At 37.1% G+C, this 24,853-nt stretch overlaps 1 protein-coding gene across 1 annotated transcript in view; it reads left to right on the top strand.

Annotated features, from left to right (window-relative positions):
• PPP1R12A (protein phosphatase 1 regulatory subunit 12A) overlaps window positions 1-12,222 on the top strand; it is a 166,751-nt gene extending 154,529 nt beyond the window's left edge. The window contains exons 23-25 of the mRNA XM_052639588.1: window positions 4,593-4,640; window positions 7,570-7,620; window positions 10,076-12,222. Coding sequence (XP_052495548.1) covers window positions 4,593-4,640; window positions 7,570-7,620; window positions 10,076-10,162 — 186 coding nt within the window. The 3' untranslated portion in view covers window positions 10,163-12,222. The remainder of the gene's footprint in view (window positions 1-4,592; window positions 4,641-7,569; window positions 7,621-10,075) is intronic.
• Window positions 12,223-24,853: the final 12,631 nt, after the last annotated feature.

Below are 24,853 nucleotides of genomic sequence, written 5' to 3'. Positions count from 1 at the left end.
GAAAACTTGGAATGTCATACAAGTTTAAACTTGTTGGCTTATACTTAAGTCTCATGGGTAAACTGGAATGTCATCATTCTAGGTTGCATTAATAGCTTAGTGAGCCGCCACAAAATATCATAACTAGTTCCCTGAAAATAGCTTTAGTTCTAGACATCTGGTCATAATATTTTCTAAATAAAAATGCCCATTGTTCCCTGCTGTAGTATTCCGTCATTATGGTGACCCTGCTTACTGCCTTCTCTGTATGTTTCTCTGCTTTTCTGCCTACTCTGTTGCCACCTAATTCTTCCTATAAGTTTCTCATTGAAACTCTACAAGAGAGGAGAACTGATAGAATTAGCCAGTTACCATCAACATGGAGCAGTCTTGTTAGTGCCCATGGTTCTGTTTGTGTCCATTTCACAGGACACTGGACAACTCTTGCAAGCTGCCTTTGGGTCAAGTACCAATTTCTCTTCCCATTGACTGTGGTCAGAAAAATAAGTCACTGAATTAGAGTATGAGATATTGAGTAAATATTCAAAATTAATATCTTAGTTGGAACTTGTGTAAATGTCATTTCAAAACTTTAGGGGTACATGTAAAAATAAAAGTGACAGAATGTTTAACTTTTTGTTTGACTTTATTGAGTTATTTACCCTGAGTATTTAAGTCTACTGTGAATCTGTGTATTTTTTTAAGCATTTCTTTGATAACTATTTATGAATATATATAGTAGTGGAACTTTTGATAGTTGCATGGAATTTTTCCAAGGAAAACAATCATCTTATTAAGAATTAATCTTGACATAGTAGATTGTAGACAAAACTTTTTTTATAAAATTCAACAATCATTGGCTGATATGTTTAGTAAGCTAGGGAAAAACAGAATTGGAAATTCCCTAGTGGTCCAGTGGTTGAGCCTCCACACTTTCACTGCTATGGGCCCAGGTTCAATCACTGGTCAGGAAGCTAAGATCCTATAAGCTGCACACATGACCAAAAAAGATGGTCTCTTTCATAGTTTTCTGCCAAGGACTGTAGAATCATTGAATCCTGCTAAAGTTTTTTTTTTTACCTGAAAAATTAGCACATGAATCATAAAATTGCTCAACTGTCCCTATATGAAAAAAAATAAAATGATAATTTTCCATTTAACATTTTATTAATTTATATGTATTTGACACTGTTCCAACAATTTTTTATTTCTTTCAGTTGTTGTTTAATGTCTTTTTAACATTTTTCAATCTTTTTAGCATTTTACTATTCACTTGCACTTGTTTAAGTGGCACATTTAGCCTTTGTTTTGTTTTTCTAGCAATTAAAATATAAACTTAAAGACATCATAAGTATATCAGAATTGGCAGAAACAGTCTCATTTATAATTCTGAATTTGATTTTTAATAATAAGCAACTGAAATACCTAACATCTTTTTCCAGAAAGAGTAAGCACAAAAAAAACATGAAACATTTAAACAACAAACTAAGAATTCCCTGGAGGTCCAGCAGTTAGAACTCTGTGCTTGTATTACCAAGGGCCTGCGTTTGATCCCTGGTTGAGGAACTTAAGATCCCATAAGCTGGGCGGTGTTGGTCCCTCCCCCGCTAAAAATCATGAGGACTTCTCTGTCAATCCAATGGTTAGGACTGTGCTCTTCCACTGCAGTGGACACAGGTTCAACCCCTGGTCAGAGAGCTAAAATACCACATGCTGCATGGTGCAGCCAAAAGTCTATTTAGTTAAAATTTAAAATATATAAAAATAACTAAAACAACAGATTGGATCACCGAGATTGTTGTTGTTGTTCAGTCGTTAAGTCATGACCTTTAGACCCCATGGACTGCAGCACGCCAGGCTCCTCTGTCCTTCACTCTCTCCCAGAGTTTGCTCATTCATGTCCATTGAGTCGGTGATGCTATCTAACTATCTCATCCTGTGCTGCCCTCTTCTCCTTTGCCTTCAGTGTTTCTTGTATGTGTATCTTCAACAGTGAGTTGGCTCTTGGGGTCAGGTGCCCAAAGTGTTGGAGCTTCAGCTTCAACAGCAGTCCTTCCAGTGATTATTCAGGCTTGGTTTTCTTTATGATTGATTGGTTTGATCTTCTTGCTGTCCAGGGGACTCTGAGGAGTCTTCTCCAACACCAAGTACAAAAGCATTAATTCTTTGGCACTTAGCCTTCTCTCTGGTCCAACTCTCACTCCATACGTGAGCACTATAAAAACCGTAGCTTTGACTATATGGACTTTGTGGGCAAAGTGATGTCTCTGCTTTTTAATACGCTGTGTAGATTTGTCCTAGCTTTCCTTCCAAGGAGCAAATGTCTTTCGATTTCATGGCTGCAGTCACCACCCTCAGTGATTTTGGAGCCCAAGAAAATAATATCTGTCACTGTCCAACTTTCCTCATCTATTTGCCATGAAGTGATGAGACCAAATGCCATGGTTTTAGTTTTTTGAATGTTGAGTTTTAAGCTGTTTTTTCACTCTTTTCTTTCACCCTCATCAAGGGGCTCTTTAGTTCCTCTTCACTTTCTGCCATTAGAGTACTATCATCTGCATATCTAACATTGTTGATATTTCTTGTGGCAGTCTTAATTCCAGCTTGTTACTCATCCAGCACAGCATTTTGCTTGATGTACTCTGCATATAAGTTAAATAAGCAAAGTGACCATTTAAATTCCCAATTTACAGCCAGTCCATTGTTCCATGTCTGGTTCTAACTGTTGCTTTTGACTGGCTTCTCTGGTTTCTCGGGAGACAGATAAGATAGTCTGGTATTCCTGTTTTTTTAATGAATTTTCCACAGCTGCTTGTGATCCACACAGTCAAAGGCTTTCACATAGTCAGTTAAACTATTAGTAATTGCCCTCTGCTCTTCCCTAGTAGCATATTGGACATCTTCCGACCTGTGTGCATACGTAAGTGCTCAGTTGTGTCCAACTCTTTGCGACCCCACAGATTGTAGCCCACCAGGCTCCTCTGTTCGTGTGATTCTCCAGGCAAGAATATCAGAATGGGTTACCGTTTCCTTCTCCAGGAGATCTTCGTGACCCAGGGATCAAACCCATGTCTCCAGCATCTCCTGCACTGGCAAGTGGATTCTTTACCACTGAGCCACCTGGGAATCATTCTTCCAGCCTATGGAGGCTTATCTTCCAGTGTCATATCTTTTTTCTTTTCATACTGTTCGTGAGATTCTCACGGCAAGAATACTGGCGTGGTTTGCCATTCCCTTCTCCAGTGGACCATGTTTTGTCAAAACTCTTTACTATGACCCGTCCATCTTGAATGGCACTGCACAGCATGGTTCATAGCTTCATTGAGTTACACAAGCCCCTTCACCATGAAGGCTGTGATCCATGAAGGGGAGATGGCCATGATTAGATCTTAATTTATATACTATAACTATAAAAAAGAAATCTTGCAAGAAGGATCAAAGAGTAACTGCTTTACAAACCCTGACGGTACAAAAATATGAATGTTGAAAGGATTGACAGAAGAGAAAATTATATCAAGAAATGTTTTTGAATTGCCAAATTAATGAAGTTGTGCTTAATCACGATGAACTGTTTGTGTGTGTGTATATATATAGTTTTTTAAAGGATGTTTTGTGGTTAATGACCATAAAAGAGCATTCTTGTTTAGTAGTTAGCAAAAACTGTTCTTGGTAAATTTTTTAAACTGGTTATTCAGTACATTGGCTTCTGGGGAATGAACCTTTTGATGAATTCATTTTCAGTAAATTGAACAGGAATCCCAAGGGAAATGTATGAACAGAGGTCATTGTAAATAAAAACTAAGCACTTGCTTTTTTACTGTCCCTGTGCTCAGTACCCACATGCACAGCTCCCTGGTTTTGAGTGCAACATGTGGCTTAAAGCCCCAAAGGTCCTTTTCATCTCGAGATCTCTGTAGTTGACTGTATAGTACAGGAAGCAGAAAACAGAAAAATGAGACCTGAGCTTGCCAGGAAAAGAAAAGCTATGTAGCTGGGATTTCTTATGAGAGATATGATCCTTCTTACCAATTTTGGAACATGGATGATTAGAAAAGAAAACTTCAGAGAAAGAGCTAGCAAGACTAAGAGAGCCATGAAAGGGGAAGAGGCCAGTTTACAGGTCAGACTGCATGGGTGCAAAGGCACACAGTCTGATCCAATCTACATTTCAGTCAGGGTCCTGGAATCTGAGGCTGCGGGCTAGCCTCTCTTCACTGTGTGTAGACAGAGAGCGTGCGCATGGGAGGGAAGACTGGGGTGTTTTTGGCTTTGTGCCCAGTAGTCAACCATCCTTGCTCCTGGCTTAACTGTAAAGACTTGAGGCAAAATGATACATAGAGGATGTCTAAGCATTCCTCTAATAAATATTTGTTTTAATTTCGGTACAAATTTTGTTTTCTCTTTTCTTTACTCACACTGTATTATTACTCCTCCTGAATAGCATTACAAGAGCAGAGGAGCATGGCAGGCTACAGTCCATGGGGGCATAAGGAGTCAGACACCTGCGCACACACACATGCACACACACACACACAGACACAGTTACTATGATCCTCTCCCCTTCCCCATCTTTATTGCACTTACATCTCTTTATGTTTCTTACCTCCTTACAGAGACAAGAAAGATTTGCTGATAGGTCACTATTAGAAATGGAAAAAAGGGTAAGTGTTGATCTTAATGAATCATTTTCCCCCTTTATTTTTTGTATAAGCAATAATAGGTTTTCTTTAGTTTTGTTTTTATGGACGGTAGTTTTAATTAGTTTAAATTGATATTTATTAATTTGACTATGAATGTTTTCTAGCTTATCCTCTTTATAGAGTCTTACAGGGTAAAATTACCTTGTTAAATAAAATTTAATTTAATGTGTTATTCTTTTAATGGACCAAAAAACATATCTTAATTCTGAAACATACACACTACCATTTATCTCTCTCTGATTGTCTGTGTTGATATACTTAAAACACATTAATCATATATACAATTGGTTTAATTCTTTGCAAAAATAAAATACTTCCATTATTAAAGTTTTTTAAGGTATGGAGACCAAAATTTTGAATTCTTTTTAAAGTTAATTTAATATTTAATTTTGAGTTTAGATATTTAACTTAAGCAGGCTCTTTTAAACCAAAAAATTAGTATAAGAAAATCCTTTTACCATTTTATGTCTTTCTACAATTTCTTGTCTGGCTATGATATATTCACTTGTATTTTTCTCCCTTTATTATTACTATTATTGCTCAGGGATCTGGCAGTGGGCATAGGAATAACTCCACAAGTTTAGTCTGAACAGTTGAAGATGTATATAAATGATCAAAAGTAAATGGAAAAATGCTTAAAGAGTACCTGTAACACTACTGAGCAGTGGCTAGATTTTCAAGGTTTCAGCCACAGAAGAAGTTACATACTGTGGAGCTGTGATCTCTAGATCAAAGAGAGTCAAGAGTACTTGGTATATTTTCTTCCATTCCATTTCAAAAATAGCCAACTTACCTTTTTAAACCCCCTAAAAAGGAGAAAAGTGATATAAATGCAGAATCATAGACAAAAAGTTATCTATGTCATTTACTAAATTGTAATGTGTAATAACTACTAGTTTTATTATGATTTCATCAGGTTTTAGAAATCATTGTTCTAGGCTTTTTAAAAACCTATTGATCTAACTTGTAATTGCTAAATTTTAGCATCAATTATATTAAATGTAATGTTATACATCACAGTATAACTTATGGAATTTTATATCCAAGATATGTAGAAATAGTGAAGAAATGTTTTCAGTTCTCCTTTATCCATACTAATAGTTGGGGTGAATATGTAGAAATAGTGAAGAAATGTTTTCAGTTCTCCTTTATCCATACTAGTAGTTGGGGTGAAAGACATGGATTACCATATACTTAAAATATTATTTGTTTCTGAGATAGTCACATTTTTAAAGAATATCTAATTTTTTGTGAAAATGTGTTTTTTACAAAAATTTTAGCAAAAGATGAAAGTAAAATCTCCCTATCATGCAGAGATAAGTGATATTTTTCATCTAGGCTTATGCATTTAAATAATATACCCATGTTCATATTTTGATATTCCCACCTGACCTTCTTTTTCTGCCTGTCAAATGCAGATAAATTACAAAGCAGTCAGTCTACTCTCAGTTTTAACAGACGTTGGTAGTCATAGTACTGATAATAACTGCTAACTTTCATTTAGCGCTGTCTTACATACCAGGCAGGCACTGAGTTAAGCACTTTATATGCATTTTTTTCTCTTAACCATATTTTTAAATGGTAACAACTTTCTCAGATATAAGAAATTGCCTGCAACTTTACAGTTGGCAGTTTGACAATTCAGTATAGTGTTCTTGTCTTGCTTTACCACTAATTAGTTAAAATCTTGAAGACACATAGTAAAATTAAGGCTGATGAGGGTGTTCCCTGCAGCTGGAGGAGATTTTCTATTGCTGATATTGCACAAAGTTATGAGGATCAAATATTACATGTCCTGGTATTTTGAAAAGTGCGGTAGTTTTTATCAATGAGTTGTGGCTGTACTGTTAACTAGGAGAAAGTTCTTTTTATCAAAAATAACATTTTTGTCTTCCTAATAATGTTTAAACATGCTAATATAAGAGAAAAACACAATACTTACAAGCCTATGAATAGGATTCCATCTGTTTTTTAAAATCACATACCCTAAAAATGTTAACATTTACAGTAAATGTACTGCTTTACTAAGTATCAGCATTGATTATTAATCTGGGAAAGAATGTCTTGGAAATAGTGTCAATGTGATTAAACTAAATTTAAATGGTTTGTATCTGAAAGGTGACCGGCAAGAGTCAGTATCTTCTCGGCGGTATGACCTAACCAAAGTTTTAAGCACATTAATTACTGCTGCTTGCTTCTTGCATAACACCCTAGAATGCTTACTATTTAAGGGAGGATAAAAGTGCACACTGCAGTAATATACTGTATGTTGCCTTTGCCTGTCACTCTTTGAAACGAAGTGGTTTAAAATAAATGCTACAGTTGCTTCTTTATTAGATTCACTGCATTAATGCTACACAGAGTATAAAACTAAATACAAAGCTCTAAAGTCAACTGGACAAATGATGACTAGTAGACATTGTGGGTGGAGGGATAACCATCTTTTAGACTGTTTTGAACTTTTAAAATACACATACTTGAGTCACGTTTGCTTCTTGCTTTTTCTGCTTCTTATCACTGTAGAGTAATTGCATCTCTGTGTGTTTTTTTTTTTTTTTTTTCCTTTTCTGTGCAATCTTCAGTCTTGAGTAGCAGTTTACTCTATCCCTAGTTTTATGTAAACTAAAAACAGTTTGAACATGTTATGTGGCATTTTACCAGAAGGTCAAAGCTTTAAAGAAAGAGCTTATAGGAAGTAATAAAGTAATGATCTTCATATTTATTTCTCTCAAATTTTGGAGAGCTCTTTACACATCACTGGCATCACATCTTTTTCTACACTGCTCCTGATTTGATTGTTTATCCTAAAGTGTCACTGTTTCACAATTTAGAAGAAAATTTAGGAGTATAATAATTATATCAGTAACATTAATACCTTAAATTCATCTAGGAACGAAGAGCTCTAGAAAGAAGAATATCTGAAATGGAAGAAGAGCTGAAAGTAAGTAAACAGTGCTGCGGTGTAAACTCAGCTTTCACAGTGCTATAGACATTGTGTTCATGCATTGTTCCCAGAGTTGCTCATGCACTTCGTGAGTTATCTATGTCCTGTGCTTCTATTTCTTCCTAAAGTCAGGTTTTAGGTGAGCTAGAAAAGTATTTAAAACTCAAATTCTTTTGTTAATCTGTTTTTATGGCACTTTTGATGTTCAGGTATAGAATAAATAAGATGATATTGACTAAGATTTGGAATGTATCATTTATTCTTTACATTTCAAATATTCTGTTCCCTGGGGGGAAGATGGTAAATGGGGATCATGCAAAAATGTTCTTTGAAAATGAAGGATGTTAGAGTAGTGGACAGAGGTACAGTTTATTGAACTCTGCATCACCTGTGAAAATAGACTGGTTTTGAATATTGGAAGGTACATTCTTTGCAGGTAGAAAAGCATAATATAATTAATTGATTAGCTCTTATTACACTGGCTTGTATAAAATAATATTATAAATTAATGAACTAATGCAAAGGATATTATGCCCATAGAATTAGAATTTTAAGATTTAAATGTTTTTCTATTGAATTATTAACCAAATAAGAAACCATCTTATTGGAACATTATTGAATAGCTTTGGAGAAAATGTTTTTGGATTTTGTTTGTGTATTTCGTTTGCTAAGATTCTAGAACTGTGCTGTTTACTTATATAAATTTCATGGAATATTCTCTTAAGACTCTTAATTTTTTCTTCTTATATTTGTTGCCTATGATTCTTATATTTTCATTGTACTCCTCCACTTTCTTATTTTTTATTTTCTATTTCTTTATGTTCTGATTCCTGCAGAATCTGCACCAAATAAAGCAAATTCAAACTCTGAGAGAGTTAAATGAGCGACTGCTGACTGAGAATAGGGCCTTGACAAGAGTGGTAGCCAAGCGCTCAGGGTTCTGTAGGCAACTGCAGTCTGTGAATCTATAATTTATAGTTTCATCATTTCTTCTTAGTAGAGCCAGGCAGGTGTTCTTGTATTAGTAAGCGTGTCTTGAGCTCACTTTTACAAATTAATGCCATTGTGTCTGGAACTTGTCATGTAACTGTTTAATTGTGCATGGCTTCTCAGAATGTTAGAAAGTGTCACTAATTGTGTATTGTGACTGATAAGCTGCAGTAAACTAAGGGAATGATCTCAGCATTTAGATAAAAGACTTATCTGTACTTTTACAAAGCTTGTGTACATTTTTGGCTCTTAAAATGTTTTAGTACTTAAAAATATGACTTTAATTCTTTACTAGAAAATCAAACACAGTGTAACAGGAATTTTATATATAATTAATATATGTAGAAGCTGAAGATTAAACATAAATTATCTGCTTTTCAAAATAATGTCATTTAAGTCAGACCCATCTTAATTAATATTACTCAGTTCTCTATTCTAGAGGTTTCATAAAATATAGTAATCTGAAGTTTATCCTAATAGTATATTTTTATATATTTTATTATATTTTATATCCATACATTCAGAGCACAGGTTAAGAATTGATTGGTTCCACATAAAATTAAACTTCTCATGAAGATTTTGCATAAGATAGTTTTGCAGGTAGTTTTGCTTTTATCTAAACTGATAACCTAGTACATTTTGAAAGCTGAGGAAAGAGACCTAATTATCTTGGAAAGTATGTTTTAATGTCCAAAATATAAGCTATTCCATTTCCTATCAAATCTGGCAGAGCACATGTCATTTAAATCATTCTTAGTAGAAAACCCAATGAACTTACAGTATTTCCACCCCCTCCTTCACTTTGTCTATAAAAAAAATTTGATACGTTTTCAGGGTGTAAGGGTGTGTTTTTTTATTTACTCCAAACACTAGTAGTATTTTCTATGCTTGGATATTTTAAGAAATTCAGACTTATTACTTTGGCTTATAAATTATTTTAGTCTAATGAGAGTAGTAATTGCTTTATTATCATTTAATTGAGCACCTATCTTGGATCAAACATTATGTACAAGTCTGACTCCCTCAAAACTTCCCTAAATAATCAGGTTTTCTTGTGGAGTAACAGTGTGGATTGAGGTCTGACGAAACAAAGCAAAAGGCCTTAATTTAGGCTAACAGAAACTCTTAAAGGAATTCCCTTTAAGAGCCTGTCCTAACATAAAAACAGTCTTCCTTTCCTTGGCTGCTCTAATATGGTATGCTTGTGAGTCATGATGTCAAGTGATTCAGTACATTTCAGTTGATAACTTCGGGAGAATAAACCTTTCATCATTTATTAAACTAATTAGCTTCACAAATTGTGGGGAGGGGCCTCTTTCTTCCTGATATATGTTTTAGTCCTTAGAAGTATCTATAACTGACAAAGCTTGTTCATGTGTCTTGTGGCAAACATAACATTTAAAGAGGAACGCTGAATCTTATTATTGAATTCAAACGTTTTCTTCTGTTTTTCCTCTCACAGATGTTACCAGACCTGAAAGCGGACAACCAGAGGCTAAAAGACGAAAATGGGGCCTTGATCAGAGTTATAAGCAAACTTTCCAAATAAAAAAGCAGCAAGCAATGGAGTTGCACATGTTAGTAGCCCAGTGGACCATAATTGACCGTCACTGGAGACCTGGGAAGAAGCCTTGGAGACTGTCATTTTTGGATATCCTGCCAAATGCCCTCTTATCTAGGAGTTTTGTTTAATTTTCTGTTTTTTTTTTTTTTCTTGTATCAAGACCATTGTTTCATGTTAATGCAGCTGCTGAGAAGAATTTTTTTTATGACTGAGAAAACTTGTTTACAGCTCCAGCATATAAGGAAAGTGTTCAAGGCCAGATATGCCTCAGATATTTAACCAGTAAGCCTTAGTTGTACATAAATACTTTTGTGTCAACAAAAACTCAGCTCTCACAGAAGACAGTTATTCAGCATTTTTTTGATGTGCCACAGTTTCCAGTTTTTCAATATTTAATTTTATTTTATTTTGTTTTGTTTTTTGCTTTACATCTAAGTTTGGGTTTGTATCTTTTCCTTCTAACTCTTCATGTGGCAGACTTTCTGTCGTCTCACAGCTTTCTCACTTACAGAAAGGAACGCTTGCTCCTCTGCAATCATTGTCATATATTAGGCTAATGCTGTTGCCCCCACCTGGAACTGAATTGCTTGGTGGAACATTTGCTTTCACTGTTTGTGCAATATGCATTTATTCCTTTTATGAATGCTTTAAAGTCAATTGAGATTAGATTCTTTTAAGTCCTATTTTCTGCCTTCATTGGTCACTTTTTTGTTTTTGTTTGTTTTTTATTATTGTAGTATAAGATGTTAGGTTCTGTAATCTTCACATTCATTTTAGCAGGTACTGAGTGATGCTGTATATATAAATAAGTGTATTGTTTGATTTTTAGACCACCACATGGCATGCTTGACTATTATTTCAAATGTCTGTTAATGCAAAGTAGGCTACTCCATAATAGTGTTAAGAACAAAACTTACTAACAGTCATATAAAGACTTAAATTAACACATTATGTGGAGCCCTATCTTTACAAAAGTTTTCTACTGTAAAATGCTTTTACTTTTATTTGCAGTTTTCATTTGATAGTATCCAACCATAATTAAAGTTGCATAAGATAATTGCTTCACATTTCACGTACCTATATTTATCTGAGTGCTGTCTAAAACTGTTGTGCTAGCCAAAGTAATGCTCTGAAATCATTTGCAGACTTAACCCGTGAGTTCGTGTTAAATGCACTGTTATTGCCATGTGAAGAGGCATTGACTTTGATACCACCATCATGTTCAGACCATTTTATACATTTCAGTGGCCTTTTTTAAAAAAGAAAAGCAAAACCAAGTAAATAGTGAAGATGGCATTTGTTTGGACAAATAGCTTTTATATTTTCATTAAACCATGCAAAAAGTACTATATCTTTCTGGCACATAACTGTCTCCTTAACCACTGAACAGTTCAGCCATTTGAATAAATTGTACATTGTAAAGCTTATAGTAGCTAATTGTATTATTGATTGTATTGTATACTATATTAAATGTGAATTTGTACCCCTTCATTTTAAAAGGTCATTGTGTTCTACTGCCTATTTTAGATTACGTTGGGGTTGGGAAAGGGTGTTTTGGTAAGCAGGATTTTAAGTCCTCTCTTGATTGGTTTTATGAAGATATAAGGTTATGCTCTTACTACCAAGCTCAGGATTCTTGATTTTTAAAGGTACAAGGATAGTTGTGGGAATTTATTTTTGGTTACATTTGAACTGTATGAATGGTGGGTCTGAATATAGAGAATTTCCATGGTCTTAAGTGGACGTAAAACATACAGATAATTGATCAGTTTGGGTGACTGCAACATATTCTGGTTGCACAACAGTTAGGCATGCTAAGGATTATATTTGTGAAGTTTGGATGCCTGTGAAGAATGATTAAATACGTGTTTCTAATATTTTAGTGTTTTGTATTTAGGTTATTTATTCTTTGTATCTAAAACTGAACAGCTACTGTGCTATATTGATTTTATTGGTAGTATTGAGCAGACCTTGTTTCTGCATGAAACTAGTTGCAAAACCCACTATTTTGGAAATAAAAATGTATTTTGACATATACAAATAAAATGAATAAAACTATTTTAAATGTGTGAACTTTTACTGAAGACGTTTAAAACTTTGTTCTGATATTTAAATTCTGCATGGGTATCTTCACTAACTGCTTTACTTGGATTCCATTGGAATAACTTTTGAAATTGTAATATTGTGATAACTTGCACAACATTGTACATGCACATCTGTAAATTTAAGCTTAATTGCCATATTTATGCAATCTGTGTATCAATTTGAACAAATGTTTATATATTTTACATAAAGCTATCTGTGTGCAGAATCTGAGAACTAGTTTTTTTATAAGTGGGTAAAGAATAATGATGAAAGTGAGTTTCAAGATAGTAGCTTTGTAAGCATAAGACTTCATTTACCTAAGTATTTTGTGGCTTCTAAATTAAACCTGTGCTTTTTCTTAATTGCAGAGATAGACTTGGGAATACAGATAAAGATAATATTCCAGTGAAATGTAAAGTAGTAGATCATTCTCCAAACTAGAACTGTCCTAAATTTAACCGCAATCTAACTATACATCTGTAAGTAGATAAGAGACATCTCTGCTCTGGGAACTTTGGTAGAAGACTTGCAGTGGTAAAGCCTATGTTTAACAAATTAATACAGCAAGACTTTAATTCTCGTTTCCACAACCAGTACTTTCCCTGTGCATGCTTACAGAATAATAGATATTCCTGTTGTTTTTCCTGCATACAGAAAAGAATTTCACATGCAAATATGTCAAACCAAAAGCAAAACAGCTATAGAACTATCTAGGAGAGTATTCATATCAAAAGTAAAGTAGAAATTCACTAATTCAGTAGGCTGCTTTATTCTTTTGCTTAAGGGTTTATTAGCTCAGTTGCTCAGTCATGTCCGACTCTGTGACCCCATGGACTGCAGTACACCAGGCTTCCCTGTCCATCACCAACTCCCGAAGCTTGCTCAAACCCATGTCCATCAAGTCAGTGATGCCATCCAACCATCTCATCTCTGTCGTCCCCTTCTCCTCCTATTACCACTTAGTCTTTCCCAGCAAATCTGAAACAATCATGACTCCCAGTGTCAGCACTCAATGAGTGGCGTAAGAATCAAATATCCAGAGGTCAGATTGTTTCCAGACTAGTACATTGTATTTCCCATAAGAAATAACAGCCTTGTAGGTTGTCCTCCACTTTGTCATTATAAGCAGAATACAGAACTAACTCTCTGACCAGTTTTTAACAATCCATTAGTCATATCTTGCTAGAGAAAACCTTTGGTTGCAAAGATGAAAGCTGACTGATAAGCAGTCTTTTCTGTGATGTTCCATATTTTATACTGTGGGTGGTCTCTGTGTCAGGGAGTGCATATGAGAAATGTCCAAAAATGGTTGGGTGTAGAATGAAGTACTTTATTTTCCTATTAAGTATCTTTAAGTAGCTAAGTACGGTTCTTGACTTTCATTTTAGAAAGGGTCTCTGGGGTTATGTGCTATGAAACAACAGAGTGCTTTCTTTGGTGTCATGTTGCTGTTCCAAGCCCACCAGATGATCAGATTACAAAGTAATAAATTTAAAAACATAGGAGCCAGAAGTTTAAAATTCTATAATAAAATGACATAAGTAATTCTTACTACTGTAACTTAAAACTTTATTACAAGTTTTCTAAAGTTTATTAGAAGTAGGCATTTTTGAGCCAGGTTGTCCCAGCTTGTCATTGCGTAAATTTCAATAAACATACAGGTTATAGACATTAACTGTCTTTTAATTAATTTTAAAAAGCTGATGAGGAAAAGAAAGGGAAATGTGAGAAGAAATGAGCAGTCTTAGATTGTGTCCTGGATAATATTCAGTTTGTAGGACCTGTGTTTTGTCTTACAGGTCTAATGAGAATGGAAGTGGAAAAGAGAAGGATTTACCTTCTCTCCCCTTCCCCACACTCAAATTACTCTCATAGGTTTGTTTTGATACAGGTCTGTTTCAATGGGCTATCTAGTTTGATCTTTAAACAACAGGCTGGGTGGCTATCGGTGAGAAAGCTGAGATGTACAGATTACTAACTGGGTCAACATTCCAAGCCTAGTACAAAGCTAATCTCTTACCTAAATTTAGTAGTGGTGATCGTTTTTTCCCAAATTCCTCATCTAGGACTTTCCCCTCTGTATTGCTTAGTTTTATAGTTTTACATGTTGAGATGGTGTTTCTTGGGGTTTTTTTTTCTTCTACATTCTTCCTCTAATCCCCTAATCCCACATTCTTGATCCCACACCCATTAAATTTTTTTCTCCTTAGGACTTTACTAAACTATTCGCCCTATACTGAGATTCTTAAAAGGTTTAATGCTTTCAGTGCTTAAGCAACTAGTTGATTTCCTGGTGCAAATTCTAACTATGCCTAGCAGACCATCATAAATTTGTAAAGATTTTCATATATGTGCAAAAGATCTTTTGTAGCCTTAAAAAAATAGGTGTTTTAATTGGTGATGGGAGCTTAAATCTGGAATCTTTCTGGATAGGCAGCATTGGTAGTGCTATGGTTTTAGCAGCAGAGTTTTCTCCCTCAGTGTAAATGTGGAATACCAATATGTACAGCAGATAAAATTTGTATTCACATTAATTCAGAAATGACCCCACCCAGAAAGAAAGTACAGTTGGCCCTCTGCATCTGTAAGATTCAGAGGGCCAGCTGTACTATGTACTATTTGAGGAACTTGAGTATCCACAGATTTTGGTATCCATGGTGATCCTGGAGCCAGTCCCCCACAGACACTGAAGGACACCTGTACTCAAAACATACAACAGGTCTCAATAAGATGTGCGTGGCAGCAGCCTGACTCTAACTGGTTACTGTATAATACACCTTGCCTGCACTTGCTTTTATAATAAATGTGCAAAAAGTGTTCTAGCAATACACTAGTGTATGTGAATATGTTCAGAGCTAAGAAAATCAAGACCAAGTAGAGAGCATAAGAAGCTCCACACAAAAATGAGATAACTTGACAATATAACTTAGTATGTAAGTTCTCTCCAATATTTTACAATTCCCTCTGTGTCTAAGTGTATTGTTTTTTTAAATATGAGGAAAGCATTTTTAGAAAACGATATGAATCAAAATTTTGTGGGATCTGTAGAATGCTTTTGCAGAACTTGACTGTGGAAGGAGCTTTGGATTTGGTCAGATCTAGATTAAAACCTCAGCTACACCACTTTATAATTGTGTGACATTGGTCAGATTCACCTTTCAGGCCCCATTCTTCAGGTAAATGACATATCTGTATAAAGTGCCTTGAACAATTCATTGAGCTTAGTGGATTGATGCAGAACAAACATTACATTGAAGAAATTGTATTTATCACATGACTTAAAAATACTAATCTACTTTAGAATATAGTTTCTGCTAGGCTCATTTGAGAAATGTTGATAAATAGGATTTCCAAAGAATCTCTTTAGGATAAAAAATTAATAGGATTGTTTCTTCTTAGAATATATTAAAGCAAAATTTTGGATTAATTTACCCAGTTAACCATAAACACATTTTTTATTCTGGGATCAGTGAGGGAGAAATAAATGAGGTGGATTTTGGAGAACCTCCCAGAACCATTGGAAAGAAGGAAAAAGTACCATACACCTCTGTAACCATGCCACATCTGTCCTAACAGATTCCAGGAATACTGATTTTCGTGTGAATCTAATCCATCTGTGGACCCCATTCCTATTATCAAAAAAGGAGAAAGTGTCAAGGAGTTTATAGAAGTGCTATACAAAATGTATTTGCCATGGAAGAGATGGTTGGTAAGTATGGGCTAGTAAGTGTTTTAATGAATATGTAATATTTGTTACTCTAAATTTTAATTTTTCATTAAAATTCATAGTTGTTGAAATTCAGAATTATCAGTACTTTAGGATGCTTCTAAAGTCTGCATAATGCTTTTCAGAAGATATGAGGTCATCTGGGCCATTTATCAACCTACAAATCAAGACTAACCTTGTTGCATAATCTGTATAAGAGCTGTATAATCTCATCTGTGTCTGAAATTTAGAGTCCTGCCCATCTCATTCTTAACCTCTGATGTCTAGTACTTCCTTTACTGTAACCAGTAAAAAGCCAGAGGAGGGGAGCTAAATCTTAGTATTTTCAGTGTTCCAGATCCTATACATACCTTGTTTTTTTGGTTTTAAATTATTTTTAATCTGTTTATTTTATTCTACTATGAGCTTCATGAAAGGACAGAGTCTTTTTCATCTTTGTTCCCAGCCATTAATAACAGTGCCTGGCACATAGACATATTTGCTTGCTGTTTTTAAAAGGAAAGAGTAAATATGAATAATTGTGATATATGTATATTGTGGAGGAAAAATACTGACTGTCATCTAGACTTTTAAGAAAACTTTATAAGATGTTGAGTCCTGCAGACTTTATTTCAGTCATGCGACAAATTCTTACTAGCACTTCCATGCCAAACAGCCCTATGGGGTAGGAATACTCCCAGAAGCCAACAAGCAAAGATAAGACCTGCCTTGTGGAGGTTACTTTCAGGGAAGAGGGAGATGGAAAAGAAGCAGTTATACTATTTTAGAAGATAATAGCTACTGTGGAAAAAATAGAGCAAGGAAGGAGGGTGAGCTAGTCAGAGAAGGCTTCACTGAGAAGGTAACATTTGAGCCAAAACTGAAAGAAAGGGAAGACAAAAAACGGCAGGTGTTTGAGAGAAGAGCGTGTCCAGGCAGACGGAGCCACGTAAGCAAAGGCCTGCCTTGAGGTGCAGGTGCGCTTGAGTGTTTTGACAAACAGTAAGGCTAGTGTGGTTACACAGCCAAGTGAGCAAGAAGAGAGTAGTAGGAGAGGAAGTTGGAGAGGCATCTGAGAGCTGGATGAAGGGCGTAAACGTTTAGATGCGTTTTGACCATATGCTGTGCACCAGCCTTGCTGCTTCAAGAACTTGACTCTCTTTCTCTCTGTACCCTTTCCCAAGGATATTTTGTAGCTCTTTAAAGTCACATACTTCTGTAAAGTTAGTTTTTATAAGAGATAATAATTTGATTGTAAATTGGGAAGAATAATTATATTAGAAAATCTAGGCTAATTTTCCTAAGGGGAAACTTACTCATATGATGTAAGACATTGGCTAAAACTCCTTGACAACCAAGTTAGAAATGGAAGAAATGGACTATTACAAATATCATTACTGTGTAGGAAAAGTACATCAGTGGGCAAAATAAACATTTTGGATCACTTCTCAGGAATGAATTTTCTCATTGGTTTTATATACCCAATGTATATTGTCATTTGTCTCTGCTTTTTGGGATAGTATTTCTCTTCAAATGACCGTTTCTTTTTTATACTTTCAAAAGCACAATCTAGAATATAAGGTGTGCTTCCACAAAATGTGGCAATGTACTTTCAAGAGAGATCAAAGTACTTTAATCCAAGTATGAAGTATTCACTTATCTTTCTTGTCCCAGGAATGTCTCAGGAGTAGTTAGCTTTGTCATTTCACCACAACAGTGTTTTTCACACTGGAATCATCTAGAGAGCTCGTTCAGATGTGGCTTAGGCTCCGCTCTTGTTTCCTAATTTAATGTTTAGTGTCTGGGATAGAGCAAGTGAATTCGCATTTCCGTCAGGTTTGTGGGTAGTGCTGGCCCAGGGACCATATTTTGAGACCTTTACATTACAATATACGGTGTTCATCTTCTAAATGGAAATGGAGAATTCAAAAGTAAAATCCCTTGTGAGAAGATAACATGTAGATCTCCTATGTTAATGGTTAAAAGAAGTTCAAATATACCAAACCTTGAGTAACATCACTGATAGTCTAAAAATAGGAGATCATGTGTCCAATCGTACCATGCACACCTGTCTGGGGAGAAGGACACATGCAGACAAATTGAATCCAGAAATCAAATGGAAATGTAAAAGGATTTTGTATATATGAAACAAGCACCTAGATGACAAGCCCATACATTTGATCAGAAAAGGGGTAGCAAATCCCCTTACTTTGCCTTTTCTCTTCTTGCTAGAGACAGAAAATGCCTTCAGTTCCAGTTATGGGGAGGCAAATGTCCTAAAATCTCAATCTCTTATGGGGTTAAGTTAGGAAAGCAACACAACCACCTTCTCACCACTGAGGCCCATGCTGCTTACATTCCGTATAAGTACCATACACACTGCAGGGCTTGCTGTAGGGACTCAAGCTAGTCTAAAACTGTGCACCGTGTTTACTGCAGTCTTCAGTAACTAGAGACACCAAGGCTGCTACTTACTATAGCTAAACTGTTGGATTAGGGGAGCTGGACTTAACCAGTTCACATATATGTATACTCATTTTATCTATATCAGTAGATCATCATGAGATTAACACAAGACCAGCAGTGTCAGCATCACCTGGGAATTGATTAGAAATGCAGATTCTTGGGCTTTACCCCAAACTTACTGAACTGGAAACAAGATAGAGCCCACCAAGACCTCAAGGGATTATGATGCAAGAGAAAATTTAAGAGCTACTAGCCTGTAGGTCTGTAGGTTTCAAATCTAGATCACCTGGGCTGAAATGGAACTGAATGTTAAAAAAATTCTCTACCACTAGTAGGGAATGAAAAGGATTATCAGGGGGGAGAGAGAAATCTCTAGCTACATTGGAAGCAATTTGAAAAATACGAAGGAAGAGTTTACTTTTACTCTTGAAACTTGAATGAAGAGGTTCATAATTGTAAAATTAATCAGAGACTGAGCAGATTCACCTCGAAGAGTGCATCACCTTTAATATGTGCGTGTGTGCTAAATCCCTTCAGTCAAGTCTGACTCTGCAACGCTATGGACTGTAGCTTGCTAAGGTTCTCTGTCCATGGGATTCTTAAGGCAAGAATACTGGACTGGGTTGCCATGCACTCCTCCAGGGGATCTTCCCAACCCAAAATCATACTTACATCTGTCTTCTGCATTGGCAAGCAGGTTCTTTACTACTAGTGCCACTTGGGAAGCCCATCACCTTTAAAGGATCCCTACAAAAAGAACCCGTCAGGAGATTTTTGTTTGAGGGAAGAACAATACCCAGTTGTGGATGTGACTGGTGATAGAAGCAAGGGCCGGTCCTGTAAAGAGCAATATTGCATAGGAACCTGGAATGTCAGGTGCATGAATCAACACAAATTGGACGTGGTCAAACAGGAAATGGCAAGAGTGAACATGGACATTCTAGGAATCAGCGAACTAAAATGGACTGAAATGGGTGAGTTTAACTCAGATGACCGTTATATCTACTACTGTGGACAGGAAACCCTTAGAAGAAATGGACTAGCCATCATGGTCAACAAGAGTCTGAAATGGAGTACTTGGATACAATCTCAAAAACGACAGAATGATCTCTGTTTCCAAGGCAAACCATTCAATATCACAGGAATCCAAGTCTATGCTCCAACCAGTAACGCTGAAGAAGCTGAAATTGAATGGTTCTATGAAGACCTACAAGACCTTTGAGAACTAACACCCCCAAAAGATGTCCTTTTCATTATAGGGGACTGGAATGCAAAAGTAGGAAGTCAAGAAACACCTGGAGTAACAGGCAGATTTGGCCTTGGAGTACAGAATGAAGCAGGGCAAAAGCTAATAGAGTTTTGCCAAGAGAACACACCAGTCATAGCAAACACCCTCTTCCAACAACACAAGAGAAGACTCTACACATGGACATCACCAGATGTTCAACACTGAAATCAGATTGATTATATTCTTTGCAGCCAAAGATGGAGAAGCTCTATACAGTCAGCAAAAACAAGACCAGGAGCTGACTGTGGCTCAGCTCATGAAATCCTTATTGCCAAATTCAGACTTCAATTGAAGAAAATAGGGAAAACCGCTAGACCATTCAGGTATGACCTAAATCAAATCCCTTATGATTATACAGTGGAAGTGATAGAGTGCTTGATGAACTATGGACGGAGGTTTGTGATACTGTACAGGAGACAGGGAGCAAGATCATTCCCATGGAAAAGAAATGCAAAAAAGCCAAAGGCTGTCTGAGGAGGCCTTACAAATAGCTGTGAAAAGAAGAGAAGTGAAAAGCAAAGGAGAAAAGTAAAGATATTCCCATTTGAATGCAGAGTTCCAAAGAATAGCAAGGAGAGACAAGAAAGCCTTCCTCAGCGATCAATGCAAAGAAATAGAGGAAAACAACAGAATGGGAAAAACTAGAGATCTTTCCAAGGAAATTAGAGATACCAAGGGTACATTTCATGCAAAGATGGTCTCAATAAAGGACAGGAATGGTATGGACCTAACAGAAGCAGAAGATACTAAGAAGAGGTGGCAAGAAATACACAGAAGAACTCTACAAAAAAGATCTTCACTACCCAGATAATGACAATGGTGTGATCACTCACCTAGAGCCAGACATCCTGGAAGTGAAGTCAAGTGGGCCTTAGAAAGCATCACTACAAACGAAGCTAGTGGAGGTGATGGAATTCCAGTAGAGCTATTTCAAATCCTGAAAGATGATGCTTTGAAAGTGCTGCACTCAATATGCCAGCAAATTTAGAAAAGTCAGCAGTGGCCACAGGACTGGAAAAGGTCAGTTTTCATTCCAATCCCAAAGAAAGGCAATGCCAAAGAATGCTCAAACTACCACACAATTGCACTCATCTCACACGCTAGTAAAGTAATGCTCAAAATTCTCCAAGCCAGGCTTCAGCAATACATGAACCATGAATTTCCAGATGTTCAAGCTGGATTTAGAAAAGGCAGAGGAACCTGAGATCAAATTGCCAGCATCCACTGGATCATGGAAAAAGCAACAGTTCCAGAAAAACATCTATTTCTGCTTTATTGACTATGCCAAAGCCTTTGACTGTATGGATCACAATAAACTGTAGAAAATTCTTCAAGAGGTGGGAATACCAGACCAAGTGACCTGCCTCTTGAGAAATCTATATGCAGGTCAGTAAGCAACAGTTAGAACTGGACATGGAACAACAGACTCGTTCCAAATAGGAAAAGGAGTACATTAAGGCTATATATTGTCACCCTGCTTATTTAACTTTATGCAGAGTACATCATGAGAAACGCTGGGCTGGAAGAAGTACAAGCTGGAATCAAGATTGCTGGGAGAAATATCAATAACCTCAGATGTGCAGATGATACCACCTTTATGGCAGAACGTCAAGAGGAACTAAAAAGCCTCTTGATGAAAGTGAAAGAGGAGAGTGAAAAAGTTGGCTTTAAGTTCAACATTCAGAAAACGAAGATCATGGCATCTGGTCCCATCACTTCATGGGAAATAGATGGGGAAACAGTGTCAGACTTTATTTTGGGGGGCTCCAAAATCACTGCAGATGATGACTGCAGCCATGAAATTAAAAGGCAGTTACTCCTTGGAAGGAAAGTTAAGACCAACCTAGATAGCATATTCAAAAGACGAGACATTACTTTGCCGACTAAGGTCCATCTAGTCAAGGCTATGGTTTTTCCTGTGGTCATGTATGGATGTGAGAGTTGGACTGTGAAGAAAGCTGAGCACCGAAGAATTGATGCTTTTGAACTGTGGTGTTGGAAAAGACTCTTGAGAGTCCCTTGGACTGCAAGGAAATCCAACCAGTCCATCCTAAAGGTAATCAGTCCTGAGTGTTCATTGGAAGGACTGATGCTGAAACAAACTCCAATACTTTGGCCACCTGATGCAGAGTTGACTCATTGGAAAAGAACCCTGATGCTGGGAAGGATTGGGAGCAGGAGGAGAAGGGGATGACAGAGGATGAGATGGCTAGATGGCATCACCGACTCAATGGACATGAGTTTGAGTAGACTCTGGGAGTTGGTGATGGACAGGGAGGCCTGGCGTGCTGCGATTCATGGGGTCCCAAAGAGTCGGACATGACTGAGCAACTGAACTGAAGGTTATGCCATTAAAATGACTTTATTATTCAGTACTTAATCAAGTAAAAGTGATGTTTCTATCCATTAGAGGACTGCTGCATCTGGGTGAGATACAAGATCATTGAAGAAACTCCATTCCTGAGACCAGAGATACAGGGCTTGGCTGAGTCTGAGGCTCAAGCAGGACCACAGCTCTTCTAGCCTCTCATTGCCCACCCCACTTCTGAGCAAGCATCAAATAATAAGGACCAGGTAACTGGACCAGCCAACAGAAATGTGTGGTGGGGGAAGGAGCAAGAGCAAAGAAACATCCCTGTGAGGAAGAAATTAATAGAGGAGACTTAAGGTAGAAGCAGAACATTGAGGTAAAGTCTGTAGTAAACCAAGTCCAGTGAAACTTAAAACCAGTGGTAAATGTAGCACAATGAAAGACAAGCCCAGCTCAACTCCTCACTACGTTGACTCAACCTTCCATTGACCCAGCAAAATAATACCTGGTAATAAATATTGTGTCTCAATCTCTATGGCTCTACACATTATGTGCAGCAAGCAATCAATAAGAAAAAAAGCAAAAAAGGAGAGGGTGTGAAGAGAAGGAAACCCTTGTGCACTGTTGGTGGGAATGTAAATTGGTACAGCCATTATAGAGAACAGTATGGAGGTTCCTTAAAAAACTAAAAATAGAGCTACCCACTCTGCAGTCCCACTCCTGGGCATATAATCTCCGAGGAAAACGTTCTCTGAAAAGATACATGCACCCCAATGTTCATTCTCCATCCTTTTTCTCTCTGATCTTCAGTTTGGATATTTTCTCCTGATCTTTCTTCCAGTTCACAGACCCTTTTGCCATCTTCAGACTGGTGTTATGCTCATCCAGTGAATTTTTTATTTTAGACATTGTACTTTTCAGTTCTAGACTTTCATTTTAGTTCTTTTTCTTTGCGTGTTAGTTGCTCAATCAGGTGCAACTGTTTGCATCCCCATGTACTCTAACCTTGCCATGGAATTCTCCAGGCAAGAATACTGGAGTGGGTAGCCATCCTTTCTCCGGGGATCTTCCCAACCCAGGTGTCAAACGCAGGTCTCTCTTACTGCAGCAGACGCTTTACCGTTGAGTCCGTTTTTATTTTTTTCCTGAAATTCCACTTTCTGTTTATTCATTATGACTGCCTTTTTCTATTAAGTTTTTTGAAAATATCTATAATAAAGTCCTTGTCTGCTAATTCTAACATAGAGGTCATCCAGGGTCTGTTTCTGTTGACTACTTTTTTTCTTGATCCTGGGTCACATTTTCCTGTGTCCTTACATGTCTAATATATCTTTTTTAATTCTAGACATCATATGTAATACATGAGTTCATCTTCCTCTGAAAAGTTCTGGTTTCCATTCTAGCAGCTGAGTCACCAGCTGATGACTTCAAACTTGTGTGTGTGTGTGTTAGTCGCTCAGTCACGTCTAGCTCTTCGCGACCCCACGAACTGTAGCCTCCCAGGCTCCTCTATCCATGGGATTCTCCAGGCAAGAATACTGAAGTGGGTTTTCGTTCCCTTCTCTAGGAGATATTCCTGACCTAGGGATCACACCTGGGTGTCCCTCGCTGCAGGTGGATTTTTTACCATCTGAGCTACCAGGTAAGCCTTTTAAACTTGTGTAAGTTTACTTTATATCTGTGTGTGCTAGTTGCCCAGTCGTTTCTGACTCTTTGTGACCCTATGGACTGTAGCCCACCAGGCTTCTCTGTCCATGTGATTTTCCAAGCAAGAATACTGGAGTGGGTTGACTTTCCCTTCTCCAGGGGATCTTCCTGACCCAGGGATCGAACCCAGGTCTCCTGCATTGCAGGCAGGTTCTTTACCATTTGAGCCACCAAAGAAAACAGGAGTAAGCTACTGGTGGCTTTTTGAGGTGGACATATTGTGTACAAAATAATGTAGGAGAGAGGCTCATTCATTCATCCACTTGAATGTCTATTTAATGCAGTAATGCTCAACGCTTTGGAGGAACAGTGAAGAAGTTTGTAATAATTTACTATTAAAATACCTATTTCCATTTTACTCTTACTCATAGAACAGATCTTCAGTTCTAGGAAACAGTCTTTAGTTCAAAGGTGTGGCCTCAAGTTTTGATTACAAATTTAAAGTGTTTACCAAGCCCCTCAGACTTGGTAGGAGCTATGGTCTGTATTAGGTCCTTCAGGAGATGATTAGGTCATGAGGGTAAAGCTGTCACGAATAGGGCAGGTGCTTTTATAAAAGAGATCCTACAGAGCTCCCTGGCCCTTTCTGCCAGGTGAGGATATAGCAAGCCTATGACCTGGAAGACTGATCTTAGACTACCAGCCTCTACAACTGTGAGAAAGAAATTTCTATTCTTGATGACCCTGTGACATTTTATTATGGTCAGTTCAATTCAGTTGCTCAGTCTTGTCTGACTCTTGTGACCCCATGGACTGCAGCACACCAGGCCTCCCTGTCCATCACCAAATCCCAGAGCTTACTCAAACTCATGTCCATCAAGTTGGTGATGCCATCCAACCATCTCGTCCTCTGTCGTCCCCTTCTCCTCCCACATTCAATCCTTCCCAGCATCAGGGTCTTTTCCAATGAGTCGGTTGTTGTCATCAGGTGGCCAAAGTATTGGAGTTTCAGCATCAGTGCTTCTAATGAATATTTAGGACTGGTTTCCTTTACGATGGACTGGCTGGATCTCCTTGCTGTCCAAGTGACTTTCAAGAGCCTTCTCCAACACCACAGTTCAAAAGCATCAATTCTTCAGCGCTCAGCTTTCTTTATGGTCCAGTTCTCACATC

Source organism: Budorcas taxicolor, chromosome 5, assembly GCF_023091745.1.
Source record: "Budorcas taxicolor isolate Tak-1 chromosome 5, Takin1.1, whole genome shotgun sequence".
Taxonomy (NCBI): Eukaryota; Metazoa; Chordata; class Mammalia; order Artiodactyla; family Bovidae; genus Budorcas; species Budorcas taxicolor.
Note: the sequence above shows the minus strand (reverse complement) of the source record. Positions and strands in the feature narration are given on the sequence as shown.